This window comes from Gallus gallus, chromosome Z, assembly GCF_016699485.2.
Source record: "Gallus gallus isolate bGalGal1 chromosome Z, bGalGal1.mat.broiler.GRCg7b, whole genome shotgun sequence".
NCBI classification, from domain to species: domain Eukaryota; kingdom Metazoa; phylum Chordata; class Aves; order Galliformes; family Phasianidae; genus Gallus; species Gallus gallus.
Genome location: NC_052572.1, coordinates 7,211,042 through 7,223,342, shown reverse-complemented (window position 1 = coordinate 7,223,342; position 12,301 = coordinate 7,211,042). Strand labels below are relative to the sequence as shown.

The 12,301-nt window shown below is 42.4% G+C and overlaps 1 protein-coding gene across 14 annotated transcripts in view; it reads right to left on the bottom strand.

The window, feature by feature from the left end:
• The window catches only part of CELF4 (CUGBP Elav-like family member 4), a 725,820-nt gene that overhangs the window by 110,262 nt on the left and 603,257 nt on the right, over positions 1-12,301 (bottom strand). For 10 of the 14 annotated variants that reach the window (XR_001463894.4, XM_015277428.4, XM_004937077.5 and 7 more), the window contains exon 4: positions 2,874-3,002. Coding sequence is in view for 13 of the 14 variants with exons in the window: in XM_015277428.4 (XP_015132914.1) it covers positions 2,874-3,002 (129 nt within the window). In the remaining variant the exon portion in view is untranslated. The remainder of the gene's footprint in view (positions 1-2,873; positions 3,003-12,301) is intronic. The other 4 variants (XM_004937078.5, XM_025144829.3, XM_015277430.4 and 1 more) reach the window with 1 other exon arrangement.

Sequence of the window (12,301 nt, the reverse complement as noted above, 5' to 3'; positions counted from 1 at the left end):
GATCGCTTTTGTACACAACATTAAATGTGTACATAATCATCTTTCTGCCCTTTGTCACCAGGATTGTGCCCCAGGATCTCATGAGCTGAGAACATGAGTCACAGCACTTCTCAAAACAATGGTGTCCTTGTGACAGGAGCAGTTTTGGAGTTAGAAGGGATTTTGACACGCAGAGAGATACATAACCAGTGCTGAGCAGGGAGATACATGCACACAGATGTTGGGTTCTTTTTTTTTTTTTTTTTTTTTTTTTTCCTTTTTCTTTCCTTATTTTGAGATTATAGAGCTGGAAGGGCTACTATGACTGTCTTGTCAGCTCTCCTGCAAGAACAGAGGAGACTGCAGAGTCAAGGCCTAAGGTTATCATTGGAGAAGGTGTTAAGACTCCTCTTGCAGTACTTCTGGTGTCGTGGGAAGTCTTTGCTTTCTGAGATACTAAAGTAGACAACTGCTGAATTAGAAAATAAAAAGAATTATAGGAGAAAATAACAAGGAGGCTATCCAGAGAGCAGCAATACAGACCCTATGGGTCCTGCTGGATTGCTAAACTGGATCCAATCTCACCGTGGCTTTTCCATCTGTGGAATCCTGTGGCCCTGCATGCATGTTGGTGAGTTTTACTCAGACTGATGTAGGGGAATCTCATTCCTCTCCCAGCCTCTCCCAGCAGTGACACTGTGCACTTCCCTTCAGGCAGAAAAATGCCCTAGTCCCAGTTCTTCTGACACCTGCTTGCGTGCTTCATCAGCAACTGTGTCTGCCTGGCCCCGGGTGACTCATGCAGATGATGTCCACAGGCCCTCATACAGGGCATGCCTCACGGCTCCAGACATCCACCCATGGATTCAGGCAAGGCTGAGAGGGCTTTCTGGCTGTGACTGAGCTGTGGTGGTATTCTCTGGGAAGCTGAAATTCAAAGTAATGATTGCATCGAGGTAACTGGAGGACTAGGAATTTCACCACAGGGATATGTAGTGAAGCTTCGTATCATGGGTTTGCTAGGACCAGAGCGATCTGATTGCTATCTCGTGCTTAGTTTATCTGCCTAAAACTCAATTTGGGTGGAATTTACACCTTATGGGTCTTGCCCAAAATAAATATCTCACAAGTGATATGTGTCACATTGGTTTCTAGCAGATGGAAAACATTACAGACTGGGAATAACTTTGTGGGAGTTGTGGCTCGCCTGACTGTCTCCTAAAATAAGGGCACTACCCTTAAGTTTTCTACAGGATTGAATGCTCTTTGTGTGTATGTATCTGTGTGTGTGCGTAAATTAGAAGCTCCACATTCTCAGTAAATAGCACCAGCAAATGGAAGCTGGAGCCTCTGTCAAGGCTCAGTATTGATCCTGAACAGCTCAGTGAAATGCAAGCCTGAGACTGCAGCCTGCTAGCACTAATAATTAAACTGGTTAGCAATATGGAGCTGCCACTCAGATTCAGACTTATAATGAAATTGTTTAAGAAAAAGAGAAAGAAAGAGCAAGAATGAATACAAGTCTGTGGTTTGGATCTCCTTTGAAACCTTTTTCTTACAGAACTCACACATTATTGCTTTTATTATTACTCTGTTTAACTCCTTTGTCATTCATCTGATTTTGTTCTGTACAAATCTGGGTAGAGGTGGACTTTTTTTTTTTTTTTTTTTTTTTTTTTTTTGCTTTTACCCAATTTACTGATTTCTTCAGTGAAAGAAGTGCTGAAATATCTGCCACTGAGCAACGGTTGGAGCTCTTCTTGGTGAACCAAGCCTTTGGGTATCATGAAATTAAAGTAGCCAGAAAATTTAAGAAAGATGCCCATAGTTTATTTTAAGTCATTTATATAAGGCAGATTGGGCTTTGCTGACTTACATCAAAATATTGCCCTATAACGCTGGAGTGAAATCATTTTGGGCCACAAGTGATTTTACAGAACAGCAATATCTTTCTCCGGTGTATCACTGTGATTTGGATTTCTTGCCTTTCCGTTGCAAAAATATGCTGGTTGATTTTGTCACATGTCAAAATATCTGGTGAGATATGAACTGCATTAGCAAGAGTGGTCTCTTCCCTGGTGCTGCATATTCCTGCACAGTTTATGATGTATTATAAGCAGATCAATATTTAATGGACACATTATACTGTCAAGAGAAGAGGGCTTCCTATTCACATTGAAGTAACTTTGTCTAGAAAGTGTCAGGGGAAAAAAAAATGACCCTCAGATTCAACAGAGAAGTCTCATTCTCCCACTTGGACTCTAGAAAAGATTCCTTGTGCTGTCCAGGTAACAGGGGATTCCAAAAGGTGGCAAAAGGAGGTAAGCTTTGCAATTAAGTATTGATGTGTTTCAAACAGTAACTGCCTTCTGACTGTGTAATTTACATCACAACCTCTACCCTTGCAATTTTCATTGTTGGTTGATGTATATCTATGCAAAGACCAACTAAAGAAGGGGAAGACCTGAGACTGGTGCATGAGGAATAAGCAAAGACAGTGGTGGAAGAAAGAATGAGCCTGCTCAGTGGGGAAAGAAACTCCCAGCTTTCCTGGAGCTGATGGGGAGAGCCTGTCATAAGCACTTGTAAAGGTCTTGTTTTCAGAGGGAAGGCTCTGCCCTCTGAGGAAACAGGAATAGGTAACAGTGTGCATATGGAAAGACAGCTTGTTGTGGAGGGGGGTATATCCTTACATGCAATTGGCTCTTTATTCTCACACATAAGCAGACAGAAAACTGCAAAGAAATGGCCTCCATTGGCAAATATGACCCTTTCTAAGAGATGTTGTCCTGGCAGCCATCTAGTGACTTTGTCGTGCCAGGGTATTATATATACACTAAGACCTGGTCTATCTTGAAGGTAAGGCCACAGTGTGCCACAAGCCATTGTCTTACCTTTGCTGTTTCCATCGGGTCCCCGAAGGATTGTGCACTCCTCAATGTTGCCAAATGCCTCGAATAGCCTGCGCACATCATCTTCTGACTGCTGCTTATTAAGCATGCCCACGAAGAGTTTTCTGTCTTCTGGAACAAAATAAAGAGATGCTTACCATATTTCAGGAGGGATTTGAAAGCCAAGATAGCTCAGTATCACATGCAAAAGAAACAGTGAATTCATTGAGGTGACATGTTTCAGAAGCTGTAAGTCATTTCAGGTGCATGGCTCGAAACACCTTAATAACATCTGACTCTCAGTGAGTACTTGAAAATAATTTGACAATTTCAATGAAAGAAAAAAATCTCCTAAACCCAGAAACATCTAAAATGTTTTAACTGCTTCTTGAAACCTAGGCACCAAAGTCTTCCAAATTAGCTTTTACTGATCAATTTTTGCAGTCAGCTTGCAGCAAGTGAAATGACAACATTGCTCAGACTGCCATCCAAGAGAAACGTGGATAAAGATAGCATATAGAAATAAAGTCCAATTGAAAAATAACATAAGTTAGTAGCCTTTGCAATGCTAAATACGTTGCAGGGAAAAAAAAAAAAGGTTTAACATAAGCTGTTTCAAATGAGGATATAATGGAAGTCACAGTCTATAAATCGAGATTTGTCATCCATATCCACTCACAGGCATATACCTTCAAGTTTGGATTATTTTTTTAAGTTCACCTAAAATAAGCCCAAAGTTTTTGAAACATATATTGTTTCTTGAAATATGAAGTTAACTTATATGAATGCTAATATCTGAGGTAGATTAAGAAAGGTGCTATTTCATGTCAAAGCAGGATGTGGTCTACTGACAGATAGTGTATCTTGAACGAGGAAGACTATTTATACTTGGACTTATACCAAGAATGGAGAGCTGCAGTCCACAACAAAACACCTTGAGAAAATGCCTGTGGAAACAGGCCAGACCACTGAGTACTGAGTTGGTAGAAAGATCTCAGGGATCACTGGGTGATGCCTCTGAGTCAGGTTTGCATTCAGAGATTAGTACCATTACACCATGTAAGGAACAACAAAAAAAGAAATGGATGTAGTTCATGTCATGTATGTAAACAGGCCCCCTGCACACGATTCATAAACATCTTTTTTATCATTCGTTAAACGGTATGTAAGTGAGCGATCCAAGATTTTTTTTTTTCCCCAGAACACTTTAGAGAGCAGATGCAACCAATTTGAATAAATATATGTAAATAAATAAATAAATGCATTGGTTTGTTTGTTTATTTATTTTAAAATGCATATATTAACCTAGAGCTGAACAAAACATTGGTTTGCAACAACTCTTTTCTGGCTGAGTAATTGAGTGATTTATGTCACTTTTGTTCACCAAGAAATCATTGGTGTAGGCAATCTGTTCTGCTTCAACCAGTGTTTGATCAAAATTTCCCTTTCCAAGATGCACCTGCAAATTGGCAAATTACTCTACAGCCTTGGGCGAGGATAATTTTTCATGCAGTTGATATCTACTGAGGATATTAGGAGTTTTCAATCCTGCAGTGGAGTTATCCATGTGAACCAAAAGTGTGCTACCCGCAGAAAATGAGGAGATACGTTGCTTTCAGTAAGGCTACAGAAATGGTAGGAAAAATAGGTTAAGGAGGATATGTGTGTGTTTCTGATAGAAGAGAAAAAATAGGGCTAACCTTTCAATAGATGCGTTAAAAGCAAGAAATTCACTTTATGTTGGATTTGATTAGCTAAAGGGACTTCAGTGTCTGCTGGCAGCATGAAGTTGAGGCCTTAATGATGCACAAAACCCTTATCAGCGCTGTGTAGTCTATACTCACCTCAAGAGAAGCTGCTTTGTATGACCAAAAGGTTCATTTTCTGGATGGATACATCCAGGAGGGAAAATGGTATTGGTGATTAGGCTCAGTGAGTGGATTGTGAACCACAGGAACTGCATCTGGGGAACTTGTATAATCACAAGTTTTTTTCCCCAAAACATACTTGTCAGATTTTTTTTTTTTTCTCCAGAATTTTTAGAAACGATTTAAGTAATTTCAATCCAGTAATGTCAAATAATGAACTAAATAGTCCAAAGATCCCTACAAGTCACAGTCCGTGTGTGCCTGGGTGACCTCTTTGGCTTCCCTGGGGCTGTGATGGACCAGTGACATTTCTCAGTCAAGTAACCAAATGGTGGAGAGACAGCTGTGAATTTTGCTTTAGATACATCTCTCCTACTTGACCTAAATACTGCTTTCATTGAATACCTTGAAGGTCCCAGTAGAAACCACTTTGCTTGGTCATTAAACTGATGTGCAGAAGAGAGGTGTAATGCCTTAGAAGGGCAATAACTAAAGCTGAATGTGTGCTCTCTGGCTGTTTTTAGACTGGGTAAGGACAATGCCCAGGAAAAAGCCTGGCTCCAAAGGTTGTCCAGGTAGCTGAGGAAAGCCCACCTGGAAAGTGAAAGCATGTCCTGGAAAAAGGAGACATTTAGGGAGGGAGCAAAGTGTTGAGAGAAAACTGGGAACTCTACTGGCAAAAGGCTTTGCCTAGGAAGCCTGTGTCTAGTAAATACTTCCAACTCAGAGCAAGTGTCTGTCATACTATACACAGTTTCCCCTGTTTGAAATAAGCTGCATCAGCAAATGCTCTCCTATAGCTGTGTAACTGTATTTTCACCAGGCTTTTTGCTAATATAAATGTATCATTAAAAAAAAATCATATCCCTCCTCTGTCAGCAGAACTCTCTAGTGTGGAACTGGCCTGAAACTGCCTTGTCTGATTTAGTTTATGCAAAGCTTAAACCAGGTGTGTTAGGAAACATTTAATTTTATGTTTTATTTTGTTTTATTTTAGCCCTGTTCTCCATATCTCTGCTGGACCCTGAGAGGAGTGATGCCTGTCCCCACAGGCAGCTGGCAGAAGGTGTTGTGCTTTTGGGTGCTGCACACAGGTGGCCATCAGACCACCAGTAACAAGCTTTGCTGAGGGTGAGGACTGCCTTCCCCAGGCACAGTTGGTCCAGCTGCTTCAGAGGAGGTGACCTAAAGGGGTCCCCCAAGGCCAGCCAGCACTCAGCACCATCTGGATATCACCCTCAGCCCTGTCTCCAAATCATCACCCTCTCTCCCTCCTGAAAAACTCTACCTTTGTCAGGGGAATCATCTGTCACATCTGCCATCTCAGAAATCTACACAATCACGCACTCGGCTGATAAAAAATGAGTCAGTTTAACATGTTTTTTTTTTTTTTTTTTTTTTTTTTTTTTTTTTTTTGGTGAGTGTCTTCTAACAAAGTGCTGCATTTACCTTTCACATCTCAGCCCTGCTGGGAAGCTCAGCGGTGCATTTTAACAATGTCCCTTGCACGTCTCAAGTGGGAAGAGAAAGGGAAGGGGCCAGCAGCTGGGACCATTCAGCACATTCCCGACCTTGGCTAATGAATTTATCCCATAATGGACTTGTGTGAACCTCTCACACTCTCAGTGCCCCCATGTGCTGCTCTGCCAAGGCCCAGACAAAAAGTCAACATGCTGTGCACTGTGGCAACTACTTCTGCTTTGTAAATGTGTCTGAACAGGGTCATGAGGCTGCTGGTATGAAATGAGGTGAGGATGTGCAGGTGTCAGCGAGACTTGTCTGAGCATGTGCACACTGCAGATGCTCCCCACCAAACTTTTCCAGTGTCCTTGATCAGACCGTGCTCAGACCATTCTCAGACCAGTTTACGTGCTACAGAAACCAGAAGTTTATGCTGTAGAGAAGCCCGAAGCAGTTACCTAATCAAGCTGTCTCCAAGCTATGTAGGATGCAGGCCCACTCCTACCACCCCAATGAATCCCAGACTTCCTTTTTCATCCCAAACCTATGTGATCTCAGAGTCCTTGCATCTCATATCTAAATTTTTCAAGTTAGTGAAGAAATCTCACTGGCCTCATTGGAGGGACAGATGGAAGCATTCTGAGAAGTCACTCTGCCCTGCAGTGCAGATGTTCAGTGGGATGTCCACATAAGCCTCTTGTCCCCACATTTTTATTTCACTATTGTTAACCCCATTACTGGCCTTTCCCCAAAACCTGAACCCATCATGTCTGGTTGTCCCATGGAAATAAACATGGATGGTTATTCCTTTGTGCTATGGTTCTCTGAAGGGCTGATTTGCTGATTTACCTCAAGACCCTAACAGTGAGTGGCCTGAGGCACTCCTATAACGTCAGAAATTAAGCTCGTCTTAAGTTGAGCCTTTTTTGTTATAGATAAAGCACACTGACCAATGGAGTCGGCACTCCCTGTTCCTCCCAGGAAGAGAGATAGAGAAAGGCTTCAGTAATCATGGAATTTCAGAGGTGACCCCTTGATAACACTTCCAATTCTCCCACAAAATGAGGCTCCCCTCTTCCTAGACTCTTGAGACTTGCTTGAATTGGGAAAAACTGGCTGCAAGGTACAGTGGTGAAGAAATGTAACTTGTCAGATAAATATACAGTGTCTATAAATCTCCCCAGCTGTGTTTATACAAAGCCTCGACACCTTCCCCAGTGCAAATAGGGGTTAAATTATTCCCTGTTCTATTTGTATTTAAATGTTATGTTTTTATGATAAGCGTAAGGCAGAGGTGTCAGACAGGCCCGGGTGAAGGAGACGGCACGCGTGAAAGGTGAAATAATAGAGCATTGCAAACCAAGTGCCAAGAGGAGATGGGAAGGGGGGACACGGGAGCGAGAGGGAGAAGGGGGAGGACGGTCACTAATTAAAGAGACAGAAGAGACAATGAGATGCAGGATGTTTGACCCTCTGCAGAGCAAAAGGACAAGAACAAGAATCACAGCAATTGTGGAGGGACTGGGGGAAAATTAGGGTCATTCACAGAGAGACATGACACAGGTTTGTGTTTATCCAGATAGCTCTCGCTAATGTATGTGTGCGCGTGGGGGTGCATTTAGATAAGAGCATATAAATACACTTGTGTTCTCCTATTCCTCATGCAAAACAAAGAGGTTGAGTCTTTGTATCAGGAAAGCATCAGCCAGCTTTACCATCAAGAACATTACATCCAAGGCCTTGGAAATAAAGAGAGACAGATCTACCACCTTCATGGCCCAGACTAATCAGGAGGGCGAACCAGAAGATCACTACGGTCCCTTCTAACCATCAAACCACTTATTCTAAAACCTATGAGCATCCCTATTTTATCATGAGTTCATTGCCAGGGCATCACAGACAGATAGCGCGTGTATTTCTCCATGTAAGAACAAAACCTGCATTTGCCAAGTTCTGTAGGGGAATGTGTATCTGCAAGGAGCATGGGATTCACCAGAGCAGTTCTTTAATATTACGCAATGCTTTTGGCTTTATAAGCATCAGGATCAGGTTGCTGTGTGGCTTCGTTTCAGAAAGCAGATGCTAATTAATTCTATTATTTGTATAGCTAATAATTATTTGTTCCTACTGCCATTTCCCTCCTCACCAAACATTGCTTGTGCACACAGTGAGGGACCAGCTGCAGAGCCTCAGTCCAAGCACTGGGAAGGCCCTTTTAGGCTTATCTCCTTGGCACTATGAATGAACAAGTGAACTACCCAGAGACATTTGCCCTGCAGGTGTGGGTAAGAAAATGCTGGTGAGCGTCACATCTTCCAGAGAGGAAGCAAAAGGCAAAGCAATCTTCCTTGACTGCTTTCATGAGCAGCCCTTTGCCAGAGAGGAGAGAGTCAATGGCACTGAATGTCCATCAAGGAGACGTGGACAGATGATCATGCAGTACAGGCAGGAAGGTGCCAAAGCCAGGTAGGAGCTACAAGACAGGGGCCATTTCAGACAGTTATGGACTTCAGGCCAAAGAAGGAGCTACAGATTAGAGAGGTGAGCTGCATGCCCCTGAACCTGTGGAAGTTTGGGTTGAGGTCCAGCTCTGAACTTAACTCTGCAGGCTCAAAACAGCTCTCAATCAGAGTGTCTTGTTGCTCCCCTCAACCCACGCTAATCAGGCGGATCAATAGGCTAAAAGCAGGGCATTTCCTGGGGCCTGGGCTGCACACTCCTACTGCCATTTTCACAGCAGTCCTACAGCTCTGTGATGATGATTACAGCCCTTTCCACAGGGGAAGCAATTACGAATTCTGTTGTAGCTAATTGTAAATTAGCTAATTATCTTCTCCATGGTACCTTGCTGGAAAGTACATGAACCTTGTAAAATGGAGGTGTTTCAAAAATTAGGACGGGGATAAAAAACAACAACCAAAAACCCAACCTACTCTGGAAATAACAAAACCCTACTGCTACCTAACTCTGAACAATAGCAACCAAATCCTCATTCCACTCACATGGGCTCCTATTTCCCCCCTTTTTTTCATTCCCCTCCCCATATCCAACAACACCCACAAGGGGCTAATTCTGCTGCCAGCTTTAAAATGTTTGCTGAGTTCACCTGTTCCTCGCAGCTGGGTGTTTTGGGGCATCCCTAATCACATCTTAGCAGGAGTGATTTCTTTGTGCTGATCTCTTCCCCTCCTCCCTCCCTGGTTTGGTTTTACTTAACAGATTCTTTATATCCCATTCGTTAGCAGATATGATTGCACAGCTGCTGGTCTCCGACTGCTGGAGACAGAGGCTTTGAGACACCCGGGCTAGAGAGAATAACAGCTAATCTGAACAGCTGTGTGATGGGGACAAGCGCAAATGAATGTAAGCCCAGGTGTGGGAACATAATTCTCCTGCACAAAGAAGGAAGCTTCATCCCACAGGTGCATTACTCTCTACTGTTGCATCTGAAGTTTGAAGAATTTCTGTTGTTTAATTGCATGCCTCTACTCTGGGCCTTGACTTGGACGTGGATCCTGCACACAGAGTGAAAGAACAGCTGCATGAGAGATGGCAGGTCTGACTCTTACCATGGCCAATCACAGATGCCTAGGAAAAAATAATAAGAACAGGATAAAGAATTTTGATAATCCCCCAAAATATTCTCCCAGACTCCAGCATTCTGCAGTTTAGGTACTTCTGGAGTCTCAAGCTGTGTTTTTGTATACAACAGCTCTGAAACTGTCTTTCTTAGATGTAATTGTTCACTGGGATTTGAACCCATGAGAACTATGAGCATCCATGGCATTCTGTAGCAAGATGTTCTGCAGCTTAATCATGCATTGTTTTATGAACTGCTTCCTTTTGTTTACTTTGAACATGCCACAAAGTGGTTTCCAGTGACAGGCCCTCGTTCTTGTTTTGAGAGAGAGTGCAAATCACTCCCAACTCAGTTATGGAAGAGTAGACTCACGAGGATCTGTAAGAACTTGGCCAAAGTTCCCATCTGTACATTTCAGACTGGTATTTGGGACTCATCTCAAGCTCTGCTATGGATATTATAGAAGGCAAAATCACATTTCCCATTGTATGATTTGTTATTCCTGGTACTGGCAAGATGGATGACTATGCAGTTACCATTACAAAACACTTATAATAAAATTCTTGCAAGGACAGCAGCATCGGTGGAAATATACCATATATGAAAGGACAGCCTCAGTTTCCCTGTCCGTAAAAAGAATAGACTACGGTTTTCATTGGGCACTAAAGTTCTTCAGTGTTTGACATGAGCCAAAAAAGGAAGCATTTCTAGCAATAACAATGAATGGCATCTGACAGACTGGAGGTCAGATTTATGGCTGAACCCTCTGATGGTGTCTATCAGAGTAAAGAGGCTTAAGATTTCCCCAATTGCACGTTCATGCAAGAGAAAGGGGTAAATAGGTTTGGTTCCGAAAGGAAATTCCTGCTTTTGAAGATAACAGTGAACATGAATCTTGAATTGGTCTTCTGGGAAGAAATTTATAAGCCCTGCAGTGGCAAGATCCCTGAACACATTGTCACAGTGTTGATCTGGGTGCATCTGTCCAAGAGAACACAGATGACTGCTGTTGGCCCTATAAGTAACTGGAAAGAAACTAAACACATGCCAACAAGTGAGCCTTAATTCTAAGGTTATGTTTTCAAATTAAACATGCTGGGGGCAATTCTCTATTTTAAAGGCTCTCAGTAGTATTCCCCAATTAAGGAGACCTATTTGACACTGCTGAAAGAGAACCTTGGTCTGCACCAGCTGCTAATCCATTTCCAGAAATTGTTTAGGAGAGCAGGGATATAAATAAAATGACTAAAATGCAGATGTGGGACAAAAAAATTGAAGGAAATGGAGAAGAAAGTTCATATTGGAAGGCTGATCACTGTCTGCACTTTGTTGGCCTGTGCTCCTGTGGCAGTACTCACTGTCTACTTGTAGAGAAGTTACATCCAAGAGTACACCTACAGTCTGTCTAGACAGCTCATATGAAAGCTCAGTCGGGCTTCTTCCATGTAGACACAGAATAGGTTATGGACAAAACCCGGGCAACTGGCCAAGCAAACCCTGCTATGAAGACATACCCTAAACAACTCTAACAGCAGAATCTCCTTGTACAACTGAGAATATTATAACCCCAAGACAGATATCAGCAGTTCTGACTTGCTGAACAGCACCATCATAACCGTCCATTGCTAAGAGATGCTATTCCCTGTGCAGATCTCAAATGACAGGTTTTATGGTGTTAGATATTGAGCTGGGAAAACAACTCACAATGACCCACTTTATTAGTAGCCCTTGCTTAGGAAATCTTACAGTGAGTGCAAGTCTAAGACCCAATGTCATGCAAAGCACAAAGACTCTGCTTGATTTGTGTCTGGCAGATCATAATTCTTCCAAGTTTATTCATCATCTGAAACACTCAGCTGGAATATTTCAGAGAATGATTCATGAGGCAGTGGTTTTTTGGGGGGGAAAAGACTCAAGACTCAAAACTTGATCTTCCTAAATTCAATGTATAGCCGAGAACCCAGTTTCTCTTCTCCATCCCCAAACCAGAAGAATAACTGAATTCAAATCAGCCTTTCAATCATGGAAAAAAAAATTGCATATATTTCCCTAGATATTGGCAGTTTGTGCTTACAGCTCACATTTCCCAGGAACACCTCTGGCCATGAACTGGCGCACTGGAATATCATGGGAGAAAAGCACCTAAGAAGACCTGGCATGGAAGTGTGGAGGCATGCAGCTCCACGTAACTAAGCTTTGCAGGATTTTCCATGTCTGTTTGGGTTCCCAGCTCTTGAAAATCTATGGATTTCTACTGTGCTGTAAAGCTTGATGGATTTCTTGGAGAAGAATGAGGTGAAGGAGAAGCCTGTCTTGTACTATCAAATGACACCTCAAACAAACACTGAATTACATCATGCTTTTACACTCATCTTTCAGAGACAGCTTAGATTTGAATACAACTCCTGCAGCCTTTGGTTCTGAAGAATTTAACACATCTTAATTCCTATGTGTAACATCCCCTTTTCACTCTGTGGTAACACTGGGCCGAGGTTGAGCCTGAAGGGCCATTTGGTTTTCAC